Source organism: Thunnus maccoyii, chromosome 6 (genome assembly GCF_910596095.1).
Source record: "Thunnus maccoyii chromosome 6, fThuMac1.1, whole genome shotgun sequence".
Classification (NCBI taxonomy): domain Eukaryota; kingdom Metazoa; phylum Chordata; class Actinopteri; order Scombriformes; family Scombridae; genus Thunnus; species Thunnus maccoyii.
In genome coordinates, this window is record NC_056538.1 from 8,125,738 (window position 1) to 8,142,444 (window position 16,707).

At 38.9% G+C, this 16,707-nt stretch overlaps 3 protein-coding genes across 4 annotated transcripts; 2 read left to right on the forward strand and 1 right to left on the reverse strand.

Annotated features, from left to right (window-relative positions):
* The first annotated feature begins 880 nt into the window (after positions 1-880).
* LOC121899023 (transmembrane protein 25) lies at positions 881-6,844 on the forward strand. The gene is made up of 8 exons (XM_042414568.1): positions 881-1,325; positions 2,265-2,609; positions 2,779-3,069; positions 3,149-3,280; positions 3,401-3,434; positions 5,068-5,177; positions 5,889-5,972; positions 6,124-6,844. The coding sequence occupies exons 1-8, from the start codon at positions 1,181-1,183 to the stop codon at positions 6,195-6,197; spliced, it is 1,215 nt and encodes a 404-aa protein (XP_042270502.1). The 5' UTR covers positions 881-1,180; the 3' UTR covers positions 6,198-6,844.
* A 1,469-nt stretch (positions 6,845-8,313) lies between these two features.
* LOC121899083 (T-cell surface glycoprotein CD3 gamma chain-like) lies at positions 8,314-10,575 on the forward strand. Of its 2 annotated transcripts, none has more exons than XM_042414656.1 (7): positions 8,314-8,424; positions 8,761-8,836; positions 8,986-9,003; positions 9,135-9,347; positions 9,581-9,724; positions 9,939-10,003; positions 10,119-10,575. In XM_042414656.1, exons 2-7 carry the CDS (start codon positions 8,782-8,784, stop codon positions 10,182-10,184), a joined length of 561 nt encoding a protein of 186 aa, XP_042270590.1. In that variant the 5' UTR covers positions 8,314-8,424; positions 8,761-8,781; the 3' UTR covers positions 10,185-10,575. The 2 variants fall into 2 exon arrangements, with proteins under 2 accessions (XP_042270590.1, XP_042270592.1); XM_042414658.1 differs by having other exon boundaries at positions 8,322-8,424; positions 8,758-8,836.
* A 2,249-nt stretch (positions 10,576-12,824) lies between these two features.
* Positions 12,825-16,027, reverse strand: LOC121898956 (T-cell surface glycoprotein CD3 epsilon chain-like). Its single transcript, XM_042414495.1, has 5 exons — positions 15,793-16,027; positions 15,060-15,266; positions 14,825-14,965; positions 14,391-14,446; positions 12,825-13,729 (listed from the first exon to the last, which is right to left on the reverse strand). Exons 1-5 carry the CDS (start codon positions 15,863-15,865, stop codon positions 13,670-13,672), a joined length of 537 nt encoding a protein of 178 aa, XP_042270429.1. The 5' UTR covers positions 15,866-16,027; the 3' UTR covers positions 12,825-13,669.
* Positions 16,028-16,707: the final 680 nt, after the last annotated feature.

Genomic DNA, 16,707 nt, shown 5'->3' on the forward strand with positions numbered 1-16,707 from the left:
CCACTATTTGTCAGTGCAAGACAAGCATCCAGAGCCAGAGAGTCGGCAGCTGTAACACCTTGTATCATGAATGCATGTGTCAGAAGAATGTCCTAGGTCGTCCTCCGTACATGGATGATTATGTTCGTTTCCTCAGCGGCTCAGTTCCTGCTTTCGTCCAAGGTACTCACACGGATCACATGACCTATATAGCAAGCAAGCAAGCAATACACATTACCCTTCTCTGCACTCACTGTTTGGATCGATAGTGATTGGGCTTACACACAAACAGGCCTGTGAATGCTCCTCTGTGCTGTTAGCGGTGTGATAAGTCTGCAAGTCAAAGCTGGACAGCCAGTGATTTAGAAGAGTGAGAGGTATGTCACAGCTGTTTGTGAAGAGTCTTGTGTGCTGTGTTTTTGTCTGTGTTGCATCGCTTGGATAGTTTAATTTCAGTAACACTGTCTGCTGCTTGAGGCCTGAATCACAATCTCATCCACTGGCTTCTATAGTTGTTTAAAGGGTCACCTCACCCAGATAATAAAAGAATATACATATTTATGCATTTACCCTCTGTGCAGATAGTTTTGGTTAGATGTACTGAGGTTTTTGGATGTCCGTCTCTGAGATTTCTGCTTGGAGCAACTTTCTACCAAAGAAAAACAAATATGTACCCACAAAAACAGTGGACAATGAGGTGAATAACAACAACGTCTCTGAAAAAAAAAATGTTGCTGCTGAGTTTTTTAGATTTAATTTTTGTGATGCTTTGAGTGCCCAATAGGAAATTATATTTACGAACATAGATAGGCTGATACAGAAGATATTTCAACATGTCGCAGAAGGAAAAGCACAGGTGCGAATAATAAAATGAATAACGGCTGAATTCCATTTAGCTGCTTCAGTTTCAGGGTCCTGGTATTTTACATGCTGGCTCACTGTCACGCTATCATGACTTACTGGGACTCCTGAATCGAACAGAGCTGCCATTAATGTTATCAATAACACCTGTGCTTTTCCTACTATGACGAGTCAATATGTCCACTGTGAAAAAGGCCCGACTCAAAATCTCTAATGCTAAATCCAAAACTATTTCCATAACAAGGAGCAAGTGAGAAAATATGTTTTTGTGATTTGGGTGATTTCACCCTTTAATCTTTGTTCCCAAAATGAAGCGTGATTGCCTTGATTTGAAATAAACATGATGTCATCTCCTCTCCAAGCAGGTAGATGTGCGTGTGTGTGTGTGGTGCTCTGTTGGGCCAGTATGGAGTGTGTGTGTCTGAGAAGGTGGGCGTCCGGCTCTGCTGTCATATTCCTTCACACACTGGCCTTGTCCTGGGCAGGTAAGGTGCACAAGAACAGTCACTTATAATATATGACCTTTAGTTTGTTTTTCTGCCCCTATTTTAATTTCAATTGTCTTAGCCAATCCCAAGCATAGTAGGTCTTAACTTCAACCTTAATCTGCACAATATGTTAAAAAAGGATTTTAGGGAAAATGCAGAATAACAAACTAAATGTTTTAATTCTAATTCCTTTTAAAATGCAAGTAGAGTTGACTTTGTTTTCTTGCCAAAAGTTAGATGAGTTAATCAATGCCACTCTCACATCTGTCCGTTAAATACGAAGCTACAGCCAGGAGATGGTTAGCTTAGCCTACTTTAGCTAGCCTCGTTCAGGAAGTCACTGCTCCCAGCCATGTAATAGTCCAGCACGTAACCTCCCGCCCCCCATAAAACCTCAACTTGTTGTTTATAAACTTTGTTTTTTGTACAGATTAAACAAACAAGATATAATGTGTTTTTGTTACCTTTGAACAGAGGGCAGGCTAGCTGTTTCCCCCTGCTGCCAGTCTTTATGCTAAGCTAAGCTAACCCCCTGCTGTCCCTAACTTCATATTTGATATACATGAGAGATATCAATTGTCATCTTACTCTCGACAACAAAGTGAATAAATGTATTTTCCAAAATGTTAAATTAGTCCTTTAACTTATAATAAATGTGATACTTTTCTCCAAGAAAAATCACACTCTATATTGAAAACAATACATCACAGAACAGCATGTATTTTGTTTTCATGCTCACACTGATATATTAGTGACATACAAAATAATCCTTATCAATACATATTATTTAATTCAGTCGCATGTATACAGAGCCAGTCACACCTCCCTATTCACTTGAATGAGAAAGTGTGTCCAAACTTTTGGCTTGTACTGTATATAGAAATTAAATTTTGCCCCCACAGTCCTATTACATCAACACTAATACTGTATCCACAGGTGCAATTGAGCCCGCCCCCAAAATTGATGGACGGCACCAGGCAGCTGTGACACTGCAGGAGAACATCACACACAGGTTCAACTGCCAATCAGACGGCTGGGATCCTCATGCCCCGCCTTTGCTGACCTGGTACCTGAATGGGGAGCAGCAGAGCGAGCCGTCACCGAACCGTGGCCGCCTGGTGATGACATCGCAAGAAGACTCTGAGGTCATGAGACCTAGGGCCAATCACAACAGCACCTTCTCTCTGCGGGCCAGAAAGTGGGACAGGGAGCTAGTGTGTGTTGCGTCAAACCCCAGGTCAGGAGAGAGCTACAATGCCACGGTCACACTCAACGTCCAGTGTGAGTGTGGATGAAATGTTTCAGGTTTCTTTTGGTAACAATTTCTAGATTTACCACCGCCTGTGAAGTCACAGGAGTGGGGATTTAAATAAACCCTGCCATATACAATTGATACAGAACATATACAGATGAATAAAGTGCTCAGTGGTTCCTCTCCTCTTTCTGCTAGTCCTGCCAGAGATCCTCAGGGTCAATGCCCACTACAGTGAAACCTCAGACCCTGGCCTCTCCCTGGTCCTCTTCGCCTTGGTCCGGTCCAACCCGCCTGCCACCATCACCTTTGTGGACCAGTCTGGCCAGCTGGTGGCCAACACCTCTGACTTTTTCATCCTGGACTCACGAAGCTACCCCTGGCTGATGAATCACACGCTGAGGGTCAAGCTCAGCAGCCTATCAGAGAATGTCTCGCTGAACGCCAGCAACAGTGTAGGAGCAGTGCAGAGCAACCTCACACTGGCAGGTCAGTGGTTGTAAAAAATAAAAAAAAAATAAAAAAACGATTTAAAATCCATCATTAACTCTTTCTGTTTCTCCTCCAGAGTTCCTGCAGTCTCGTGTGGAGGTGCCGATGCTGGGAATAGTGACTGGGGGAGCTATGGCCTTCATGGCCCTCCTCATCCTCAGCCTGATAGTTCTCTGCCTCATGCAAAAAAACAAGAGCAAGTCCTTTGGTGAGGCGAGAGAGTGTTTGTGTGTGTAGCAAGTCAGCTGGAAATGTCTGAGTGTTGCATGCAGTGTAGTAAGAAACACTTATTAAGCAATGTAATATGTCTCCTTGTATTGTGTTACAGATGAGTCAGTGGAGATTTTGATGACCAAGAAAAGGTAAATGAAGTCATCAGACTTCTGTCATTGGATGTCTGTGTAAACCACCTTAACAGCATCAGAAGTAAAACAACACTGGATAAATATATAGATATTCAATGATAGACAGAAAGAAAGAATCCCTGAGGTGGTGGTGATGCTTTACTCCTGAAGTAGAGTAAAGTTTCCATTGTAAGTCAACTGTAATTTTCTTGACACCAGATATATGGTCTGCTGTATTTAGAGTAGAGGTCTGATCCTGTTGGATAACATTTAAACGATTTAATGTTGAAATAAGGAAGAAATACATTGATTTTGTTTAAAAACATTACTTCTCCTCATTCTCTAAATGACAGAGTGACAAATATGTTAGGCCAACTTCATATAATCTGCACATGAGGGCCCATTTAAAAGAATACTCCACTGATTTAGCATTGTGCTCCCATAAGGCCTCGATCAGACAGGGCACTTTTTGCAGGTTGCAAAACGCGAGGAGCACCTCACTGCCTTTTTTGTTGAAGCCTACGATTTAAAAAAAGAGCAGTTTGCTGCGTCTTTTTTTATTGTTGCTAGGCAACCACCGGATCACCTGTCCTTAGCCTAACTGCTATTTTGCTGTGAAGTAAACTGACTCCAGGCCTGCTGTGTTCTGTTCAGATCACTGTAACTATGGTTGGTAAAGTCATATAGCTCCAGTTATCCAGCAACAGACACCACTAGTTTGTCCCAGACCGGAATGGTTATATATTTTTTTTTTCATTTTCAAACTGGTGACATCACTTGAGGCAGTTCCCCTTTAACCTCTTAACATCCACCAGGATGTTAAGAGGTATTTTGGAATTTGGAAGAACTGTGAGGCCAAAATGCATGTATTAGGCTTCATTCGAAAGGTAACGTCTTCTAGTTTCTGGAAAAGTGCTTGTTTAGCATGTGGCTAAAACACAACCAAAACTACATTAGTTCAAATATGGTTCAAAAAAGTGCTTTTGGTCCTTGTCTATAATGAGTCATATTTGAATAACAATAACTAGGACATGTTTTATGCCAGAACTATGCAGACATATCACCACATACCTTCTACATCTTGTCAACCACACCAGTATAAACTTCCAGACCTCTAGACCTAATCTTATTGGATCTAGGGAGTGGCCAAATTGTGCCAATTGCGTTTATTCATTACTGTGTGATGCTAAGCCGCTTACAGCTGGCTTAAGCGGGTTGCCAGTGACCCGGTGGATGTTAAGAGGTTAAGATGTCACATAACCAGTTGACAATTCAGCACCTCACACACATTGTGAACACTGGACACAAGCAGAAGGTGTCCTGCAGACTGAAGATGCTAATATGCTGACAAGGGCTTACATTACACATAATCATATTAACCTGTCACTTCTAGAGAATAAAAACTACATTAAGGGTTATTAACAAGCAGACACTCTCAATCAATTCCTACAACTTTCTACTACAACTACTTTCATTGACACCACACTGACACTGTATCTCATCTAATAACTCCCATCTCAGCAACATTAGTGAACTGAATGAGAAACACTAATGAAAGCATTTTTGTTGTCTCATGAATGCTCTGTGTCCCTCCAGCAGACCAATGACAAGTGTAATCCAAGTTTGGTATCTCTTTATATTATCTGCACAGTGACTCTGCCAATCTGAAGACTGAGACAACTGATAAGACCTACATCCCGAGAGAGAACATGTCTCTGCCTTCCAACATGCAGCTCAACGACCTCAGCACTCTGAGAAAAGGTAAGAGTTTGATGCACTTTAAGAAGGAAACAGAAAACGCCTTCAGTTTATACATAAATGGGTGGAGCTGTAGGTGGAGAACAGACACGGGCCTGTGGTACAATTCTCTACATACTAATAGAAAGGTTATTATGTGTATTAGTATGTAAAATATATCAATATGTATTTATCAACATGTAAATATGATCAGGAAGTTTCAAGCCATGAATTGTGAACCTGTAAACTCTGATTTCTGAATTACTTGATGAGTGTAAAAAGTCTGGAGGTTAGCTGCATAAAAACACAAGTCAGTCAATACAAATATTTTCCTAATATGCAAAAGTTTGGCAAAATGAAACCTCCCACAATAGGTTTCTGAAATATGTTTCCGACAAACTTCTGTCTTGGTATAAAATGGGATCAATGACGGTCCAAGTTCCTCTTATGAGCACGGAAATATTTAAATCCATAATTTCTACAGGACCTGAATGCAACATAAAGAGAACATTTAGTAATCTGCAACCTTCATCAGTGAGAAGCGTCAGACAACAGACCTAAACAAAACAATCCCAACTCAAAGTCCACTTACTAACATTTTCTAGACTTTAACTTATATGACATAGTCTTTATCAGTGGATAGAGCAAGAAACAATAAGTTTTTTCCCAAAAGCTATCCCTTCAAATTTATCGTTGCATCTCTTCCCTCCATCCTTCCTGCATCACTTCTGGTAGCGCGAGAGGCCGCCCAACAGAACAGTGTGGGAGAGAAGAAAGAGGAGGAGGAGGAAGATCTGTCTTTAGCCTACGCCGCCAGAGGTCAGGGAAATACACTCTGATACTGTTGCATTTTTCATTATTTATACTTTGGGTCCAGTGTGGAGGGATGCAATGTAATGTGAAGTGATTCATCATGTTTTATTTTTCTGTGCTGTGCATCACCCCCCCCCCCCCTTCCATGATTCTCCAGGTTTTGCCAGATATCCAATGGTGGGCTACATTTATAAGGTGAACAGCACAAGCAGTGAGGAGATCTGGCTCTGAATGACCTCAAAGTAACACACATCACACACATACTGTACATGCATGCATAACTACTTACAAACGGTGCAGCTGTGCAACAAGAAACCCATAACAACTGCCAGTCAGTCATTCAAACACTCATCAGTCACCTTCAAGCTGGACCAGGATGAGCAGGAGATCTGTTTCTGGACCACACACAGTATCAGTACGCTATGTTTTTCTGACTCAAACATGAATGTGAATTTCATGTCCACAAAAACAAACCTGTCTGTGTTTTAGTCTTTCTGAATCGAGTGCTCGGGTATTTACACTGATGATGTGTTGTGTCAACAATGCAAACTATGAACTTTACATTAAAAATGCTCATGTTCTCTATGTTTTGACATGATTTCCTCCTGTAAGCACATGCTCATAATGTCCTCCCCCCTGTTGCATTACTGGAATGCATTAATTGTTCTATGCTAACACCAGAATGTCTAAGATAATGTACTGTACGTGAGATTTTACATTTTGACCGATAATATCCAAATAAAATGGTACATAAGTATAAGAGTATGTATTTGTATATGGACATGTAACATGTCATGTACTGTATATTTGTATGCATATGTATATGTGTATAAAAGAGGACATCTAATAAAGATAATATTGAAATTGTATGAAGTGAACACTGGGCCTGCTGTGGTTTTATTGGCACTCACCAGGGGGCGCTCAAAGGTGCTTTATAAGGCTAAACATATGGAGGATTTTCTGTTAGTCATGAGGGTGATGTGTGTGTGTTTTGACATGGTGCTAAGGGAGGAATGCGTGTGTGTGAGTGTGTGCTGGGTGATGGTGAAAACATTGTTGCATTTGGTGTTTTTTTTTTCTTTCTGGGAATGACAGAAAAGCAGGTGCAAGAGAAGCATAATGCATATCCTCATGTTTGACTTTGTGTGTGTGTGTGTGTGTGCCAGGTGTTGGCTCTAGGTCACAGGTTGTTGTGGCTTCTCTTCAGACAGGAAGCAGTGTTGTGTTGTGGGAGCATCTCTGTGCTCTCTCTGCTGCTTCTTCTACACTGAAGAGGGAATTCAGTCTGCCAAACATGGCGGGAGAAACATTTACAACACAGGAAATTAAAATATTCATTTGAACACACACGTTTCTGTTGGTAGCTTTGTTTTATCAGCTGGAGCTGCTCCACACACCTCCCAAAGCAACCATACAACAAATAACAGTCAGTGTTACCAGACTGATCAGTCGTTTCAACTAATATAAAGCTGGTTGTGACTTTATTTCCATATTCGATATGAAGATGTTGCTGTTCATGCCTTTTGGAAAATGTGGAAGCTGCTTTAACAGAATGGAAATAATCCCAGGTTTAACCACCTTGGTACATTTTAACACCACAAACATCTATAACATGAATACAAAGTTCATGTCAGTGGTTGAACAGAGCATTAATTAACAAACTCAGCTCTTCTGCGGCAAATGTACTAAAAACCACATACACAGTTTAATTTGAATCCACTGAGAGAATATTCTAATATCAGCCTCAGAGGAAGTATTAAGATCCTTTACTTGATTAGAAAAAATGCAGCACCACACTGTAAAAATACTCCATTACAAGTAAAAGAATTTAAATCCTTAATTACCATTAGCTAAATGTACCTAAAGTATGAAAAGTAAAGTATTAGCCCTATTACACTATTGCAGTATTAGATAAGTAGCATTTTACTGTTGCAGTTGTGGAATTTTTTTAAACTATTTTATATAATGTTGGATAATTTATGACCATGCATCATATATTAGAAGCTCATGTAAAACCTTAGTTTGTCAGGTAACTATAGCGGTCAAATAAATGTGCTGGAGTAAAAAGTACAATATTTACATCTAAATTATGGTGGAGTAGAAGTAGAATTCGACATGAAATGGAAATACTGTACTCTAATAAAGTACAAGTACCTCAAATGTACAGTGGTTGAATAAATGTATGGTACTAAATCATATTCCATCACTGTTGAACATATGGTGTCATTTACTGAAAGTTACAGAGATACTGAGGCCTCCAGATGTAGAAATCAACAAAGTCTGCTGCTGGGATGGAAATAAACCAATCACACTCACTTCCTACTCTCTCTCTCTCTCTCTCTCTCTCTCTCTCTCACACACACACACACACACACACACTCACACACAAAGACTGAGACTTCGACATACAGAGCCTGGATACTTTGACAGCAAGGACACAGCAGCTCTCTATTTTGAGGTCAGTACTTTTCTTTAAAATTTCCTGTGGATATGATATAATTAGGTTTTTTTAAGTTCAGCTCAGCTTGTTGTGCACCAGTGTACATTTTGGAGTGGAGACCCGATATGAATACATGTTTGTAAAATAATCTAAACTCAGAGTCAGAGTTGAGATTATCGATTATAGTGACTATCTTGAAATAGCACCCTGAAATTTTGTCTTTCACCCTCAAATATGTGTTACAATATGTAGAATAAAATGGTCGACTCAATGCAGAAAATGGCGCCCTTCCTGTTTTCTGGTTGTTGCATGCCTCTTGCAGTGATATGAAAAATCTCCATCTGTCATCAGCAGAACTCACAACTCAAACACACAATGAAATGCCAGATAATTTTGCCTGCGTGCTTGCTGCTGCTTTGGACACTGACTGGTAGGCCTCTGTCATGAGTTTTTTTGTTTGTCTTCAAGCATCTTATACCAGTTGGATTATAAGAAAAGTAATTTCCTTTAATTAAAAATAGGATGCCAGTTTTATTAAAGTGAATGTTTCCATTTTTCTGTCCCAATTCTCTCTCACAGCATTTGTCAGTTGCGCTGGTAAGAAAAAATTCTGTTTAAATCTGTCATCTTCATGAAAGCATGTCCGATGGCACAACAAGCAGTTCAATAATCAACACATGGTGCAGATTCTATTGTCTTTTATTTCAATGTTTGTATTTCTTCCACAGGTGAGGAAGATAAAATAACAGCGACACAAACCGATGAAGGGATTAAGCTGAAGTGTCACACCGACTATAATGCTATCATGAAAAATAATAAAGAGATACCTTCTCATGTATTGACATATAGTGATGAGAACACAGGAGAGTACACATGTGTGGTTAAAGCCGACGACCCGGATAACAACAGAAATGGTCCAAGTATCTTTGTGAAATTTCGGAGTAAGTTCTGCAGCAAATCTTGTGTGTTGTGTATTTGTGATGAAAGCAAACATAAGTTTTGTATGTTTTTTATGGGTTTTATGTGTGCTTCTTGCATGACTTGCATTGACATTATATTATGTAATGCTATGTAAGCACAGTATTTCTTGACAGTAATCATACATCAAAAATTCCAGACTCTAAGGACATCTCTGTGTGTGTGTGTGTGTGTGTGTGTTTGTGTGTGTGTGCAGCCTGTGACAACTGCGTGGAGCTCGATGCGGCCTCAATAAGCGGCATAGTTGTAGGAGACGTGGTGGCTACCATTGTGATAGGAGTGGCTGTCTATCTTATTGCATCTCAGGCTCGGACTGGTCCAATGCCCTCTCACAAGAAAAGTAATATCAATCAATCAATCAATCAATCAATTAATAAATCTATCTATCTATCTATCTATCTATCTATCTATCTATCTATCTATCTATCTATCTATCTATGCAAATCAAATGCAATATGTTGATAAATAGTTGTATTTAATAGTGCAAGTACCAGGACCTACTTTCTGTGTATTCACAAGAAACTAAATCAGTGGTATTATTACTTTCTCTGCAGGCTCTGATAGACAGCATCTGGTTCCAAATGAAATGCCCAGCAGAGCCTCCAATGACCACTACCAGGTAAGCTGAAATATGATGGCTTTTAAATTGACATATGTAATTATCACATTTAAACATTACACGATAAATGACACTTTCACTCTTCACTTTATTTACCTCACCGTTCCTCCCTCAGCCGCTGAAAAAAAAAAGTGGTCAGAAAGACACGTACGATGTACTTCACAACAGAAGAGGACCCTGAGGACACTCAAACATCTGCAGGAGAGAAAAGTGAGCTTTCTGTTCCTGGGAATCATCTCTCATATTTTTCTTCTCTGTATGTAGCTTAAGTTCTCCTTGAGTTATTTTCACCATGCCTGTACAATGATGCTCTTATATAATAGACCAATGACAAATAGACTTGTTAACCTGTTGCTGCATATTATAATGTTTATCAGCTGTTGTTGTTATTTTTGGCAACGTTTTAATAGAACGATGTGATGTTTTCATTCATTATCTATATCATTCTCTTTACAGAAATAGGGCTGCTACAACAGCCATCTCATTTAATAACTCACTGTAAAAATGAAGTGTTTAAAAATGTTGCAAAATTAAAAATGAAGGAATAAAAGTGGTGCTGTTTTGTCATGTTGGTTGCTATCGCCAGTGGTGGAAAGTAGATACATTTACTTAACAGCTGTACTGGAGTACAATTTTGAGATACTTGAAGGTTACTCCACTACACAGAGGGAAATAAAGCGCTGTTTGCTCCACTACATTTATCTGATAGTTGCAGTTACTTTGGGGATTAAGATTGTATTTAAACACATAGTATACCTTGTAAAATATGACACATTGTTGAAGTCTCCCACAACTCAAAAATGTGGTTTGCTTCTTGTTCCTACAGTTGAATGTTTGAGCTTTGCAAATTTGACACTAGAAGACTGTTTTCACTTTCATCCGCTGACAGTGGAAAGTTTCTCTGTGCTAATTGAAAATAAGGTTTTTAGGGTTGAGCCTTTGAGCACGATTTGTGACATCAACGTCTGAACTTCTGAACACATTTCTGAAATGAAATATATTTACATTTGAATGAGAGAGAGGGAGTAGATGCCATTTTAACATGGTAATTATACTATTTTTGTGGAAAAACCATATCAGACACACATTATTGGTCCATGCAGAGTATTTTTATCTGCCTTAATATATTCCTGGATGGGATGTTTAAAGATTAAACCAGTGGTTCCCAACTTTTTTGGCTTTACAAAAACAAATACAATATGTGTAGCTGAACTTTGTTTTTCTTTCCAACCACATTCATTATCTCTTGATCCTAAGCTGGGAACCACTGGACTAAAACCAGCTCCACCTTGACCAGCTACGATTGTAAAGTGCTGCTTATGCATCGATGCATCAGTGTTAATACTCAATCATTTATAACAATTACATCAGTCACAGAGGCCATTTTCCTTCATATTGAGTTTTTATGTTTGGAACTAACACTTCTGTGCTTTTACTCTTGTAGGAGTTTTTCAAGACTTTTACTTGTAATGGAGTATTTTTACATTGTTGTACTGGTACTTCTATGTAAGGATCTGAATACTTGTTCCACCACAGGCTGTTGTATTTCATTACCATCTCAGAGTGTGAGAGAGAGCATTTCAGAAGTCTGTTTCAAACTGCTTCACCAAAGATGTGGATAGATGAGGGTGTAGCGAGACATGGAGAGAGCAGAGATAGACAGAATTACACAACAAAGGTAAAGAAGGATAAGCAGAGAGACAGAGAGAGAGAGAGAGAAGCGGGGGGTAAAGAAGAAAAGAAGGCTAAAACAGTAACAAAGAAGAGGAGGAGAGAAACTCTGGCTGTTTTTTGAAGGAAGCCTCCCCATGTCAGGTAATCTAATAGCTTAAATTCTTTGATCACTGCTTGAGTCTTTCGCCTTCTTCTTGACGCCGCTGTCACAAAGCTACAAACTGCAGTTTTCTACCGGAGCTGAGGAAAAGAAAAGAGATCAAACACCGGAGCTTAGACGGCTCGACTCAGAAACACAACCCTGATCAACCCCCACACAAACACACACACACACAACCAGCTTCTGACTCAATGCATGTGCTCACACCTTCACATAGTCACACTGAGGTGCATGTGTACGCTCTAACAACACAAGTGTGTGTGTTTGTGCACGGATGTTCACTCACACAGACGCACACACACTTGTCAAGCAGATGTAGGTCTGTGTGTGGGAGCGGTTTGACTTAACTTTAAAAAAGTCAGATAGAGGATCACGTCATATACAAACCCCCCCCCCCCCCATCCCCCACCGCCCCCCACCCCCACCCCCCTCCGCCTTCTATACCTCTTTGTTTTCTGTCTCACACAAACATACAGCTGATGTAGATGAAGATAAATGAGCAGTAACTGTAGGAGTGTTTCCACTAAACACTACAACTCTCAGATAAGACATACAGTATAATAGACTTATCAATCATTAGTAGTCTGCACGCAGAAGCACTATTAGCTGGCGTCTTTCAATTCCATCAGTACAGCTGTGCTCAGTCACTGCTGGGAAAAACTGTGGTAAAAAAACAGAAGGCTGATACATAACATAACATTTCCATTGTGCGCTCTATGGGTACAATATACATGTGTAATGTTTCAAAGATATGCCAAATGTTTCCAAAGAGAAGACAGAGTGATGATTTGCAGTGAAAAAAGTCACTCACACAAGACAGAGAGTTGAGTGATGAAGACATATTGATGGCGGACGATGGTGCGCGTGTGGGTGTGCTACGGATATGAGCTGCGGTTTGAGGCTGCTTCACGGATCACATACAGTTATATCTGTAAGAGTCTCTCGGTGTTGTTTCCAACCATGAGCAAAGATGATATGAGAACAATGTGGACTGCGGTTTATTTATTAGTGACACACTTTTTGCACATTAACATGAACCCAGCAGATGAGCATGAAAAAGCAAAAGTAAGCTAAAAATAAGTTGATATGATGAGGAAAATAAGTTGCGGTAACATTTTACAGTGTATCTGTTAAAAATGTCTGCTTTTTTTTTTTTTACAGTGTAAAAAGCCTGAACTTAAGCACAATGACATAAACATATATGTACAGCAAACAGGTATATCTTTCCATTTAAAATGACAAAACAAATCATTTTTATACAATTACACTTTTGTCGATTAGACAGTACTTTCTGTTCTACACAATACCAACTTTATATATTAAAGAACAAGTACAGAAAACAAACATACAGTATTTTCTTGTCCTGACTGGTATCCATATAGCTACGCAGCCGAATAATCCACTGAACACACTGTAAACTGTTTTCATGAGTACTATTTCTTTCGTAGAAAGTAGTTCCAATTAAAGCCGTTCACAGTAAAAGTGCACACTAATTCTGGAAATACATGTTGCTGTTGATTTTTTTTTTCATTGTAATTTTTAATACTGTGACCACAACAAATGAAATGCCATTCATGTCTTTGTATTGGGGTGGTGGCAGATTATCTGGACAAATAAAACCTAAACTACCTGCATAGCTAATACCTAATGTAAAAACTTTTTTTTTTTTTTTGCCATTTGGGTGACCCAACCCTTTAAATCCAAAAGAGCAAAAGCCAGAGTTTCTATGCTACTGTGAGCATGATTGATGTTCACGTACATCTTTTGCAATTGATTGCCTTCGTTGGTGCAGCGTCTAAACTTGTGACCTGGCACAGTCAGGTGACTCATCTCTATCCGGTCCTGTTGAGTAAGGAGTAAGTATCCTGGCCACGGGTTTGAGGGTTCAGTTGCTGTCAAAACACAACATCAGCAGTGTCAGGTGGATCACAATTAAGGTCAAGTTATAGGATGGATGTCGATACAGCTGTTAATCATGTTCACATTAGCAAACTTTGAGATACACACACTACACCTTGGCCAGGAAATACATTTTCAATTGTGTTCAGTATAACTTTTGGAAATGAAATTGATTTGTTTTACTTTAGAATACTGTTAGTAAAAAAACTGAGTTGTACAGTGACTACCTGGAGGCTTAAAAACCACAATGTGTCGTTTTTACTCTTACTTACAAAGGATATAATGCGTTAATTAGCAAGCTTTACAGGTGCTGGTACGCAGACTTTTTTTTTTGACCTTTGGATACAGCTTAGCTGCCTGTTTCCCCCCTTTTCCAGTCTTTAAGCCAAAGTAACCAGCATCATATCTAACAGACAGATATGTGAGCGTTACTCGGTGAGAAACCTCTTAGTGTTTTAAAATGAATTACGCTCTCTAATTTTGGCTCTAATTCTTTATTTCTAATTATTTTGAAGCACCAGCGCCATTAATATCCTTATATTGATTTATTTACATTTTTTGTTTAAATATAATCGGAGATTACCGCTGATTTTAAGTCACTCTGGAAGAGAAAATCAGGTGAATGCAAGTAGTGTTTTTATACACAATACCTACCTCATAGTCAGGAGATGGGACAGGTGGAGCCCGGCCTCCTGAACGAGCAGGAGGTGCTGGAGGATAATGACAGAAATAATGTGACCAACCACTTATGCATACATATAGGATGATTATGAGGTATTTTAAGTGTAAAAATCTAATTTATGCAAAGAGTCCACACCCATCACACTCAGTTTAACACTTTTGATACTTTAAAATGACTGAAGTGGCATTAGCAACAGATGCGCTACCTTCATGAGTGCACTTACAATGCAATTTGTTAGCTGCAGATAACTGACACAATCAGCAATTATCAAAAATATCTATGTATCAAAAAAAAATGCATAACATGTGTTTCAATCCAAGAGGCATTACAGGCAACCTTTTACTCAACCAAGTTTGATATGTAATATAGAACCATGTTTTTGTGATCTGCTTGAATGCATTCATACCTTTGGAGGAGTGAGGTGCAGGTGAGCTTTTCTTCTTGGTGCACCGGTAGATTATCATCATCACAAATCCTGTCATGACCACGTCCACAATGATGGCCAGCATAAGAAAAGATGCCTCCATCTCAAAGCAGTTTTTACAGGCTGGAGGACGAAACAACAGTAGAACAAGTGAGAGCTCAGCAAATACAATTAACATAGATTACATATATGAAAAATCACAAGATTTTTTGCTCACCCTTTCCTTGCACATAGAAATAATATTTTTGACGAGTGCCTCCTTCCTTGGTGTATTCACAGTAATAGCCGCCTTTGCTTGTGCCATTATATTGACGTTCATGATTTTTTGAGTCGTTGGTTGTTATCTGTCCTTCATCAATCTTGTACCAAGTCCCTTCTCCTGGACAGGTCATTTTGAAATTCTCCCTCCAGAACGATACTTCTCCTTAAAACACACGGACAGATATTAAGTTGCTTTAGTGCTCTTGCTTCATCAAGATTTCCTGTTGCTTTTCAGGGGGAAAGAAGGATGATCTGAGAACTGAGGTGATTCTCAACACATATCACATCTTATGTACATCTGAGTCTGATCATTTATGTTACATACTGTTAATATATACACTAAGATTGAAATGTTTCCAAAAATAGCCACTGATCATAATAAAAATATATTCATACTGTTCAGGAAACTCACTGGCATGTTACACTACAACAAAGAATAAAGCAATCAAACATCAGAATGAAAGTGTGGGGTAAAACATTTAGAAAAATATAACTGATTAATACACGATTGAGAGAAGGCGCAAAAATAAAAAACAGGAAATGGGAGAAGTTTACATTTAAAACGCTCTCATACTGTCATATTATCACATTTCTTATCAGAATACGTGTTTGTTCCTAATCCAGTATTAAAACTTTATGACTTTAAATTATGATGTCAAATAAAAACTGCAGTGCAGTCAGATATTTACCCTTATCAGCCGTCACGGTGCCTATGGTGAAGAGGAGGACGGAGAGGACAGCCTGAGCACCCATGCTGTTCATTTTCGTAAGATGATGACTTTTTACGTGCTATTTTTCTGGATCTCTCTCCTCTATAGGTTCAATTTCTGCGATAACTACAACATATAAATAACATCAAGCTGTCTGTTCAATAACGCAAACAGACTCAAATAATAAGTACACCTGCTTGTTCTCTCTCTGACTCTCTCTCTCTCTCTCTCTTGCTCTCTAACACACACACACGTTGCACCCCACAGGAAGTATTTTTTTTCAAGATGAATTCACAGTTAAACCTCAAAATGAAGTGCTACCTAATGAGTATGGGTGATAGAAGTACTCCTGTATTTACTTATTTGATTTAGAATTTGATTCATGATTCAACAAAAACTCAAAATAAGAAGCTACAATAACAACAAAACACTTTGAATGAGACATTAGTACTGAATACATCATATTAAATTAATACATATAAATGTTCATGCTCATTTGTTGCAGTAAAACTCACCATCATACAACTGATGGTGTGTGCTTTACACAATTTCTGTGCAACATGTAATCAATCCTGACTTTATGATGCTATGTGTTGATTTTGTACTAACGCGTATGATTCCACTTTGTAGAGTTACAGCAAAACTGGGTTTGTGTGGGTTTTTCATAAATGTTTACCTATATCTGCACAGTAGTGAACAGTAAGTGATGTATGGAACAGTAACTGAGCTTTACGGGAAATATGACACACTGATCTTTGGCTTCATCCAGTAAAACAATTGATTATGATACTTCTCACTTTACACGACTGATATGTGATTACCAGAATAGTATTTAATCAAATATGACACACTGACTGTGAATGTGTGCAAGTTTACTAATAGGCTAACAACAAC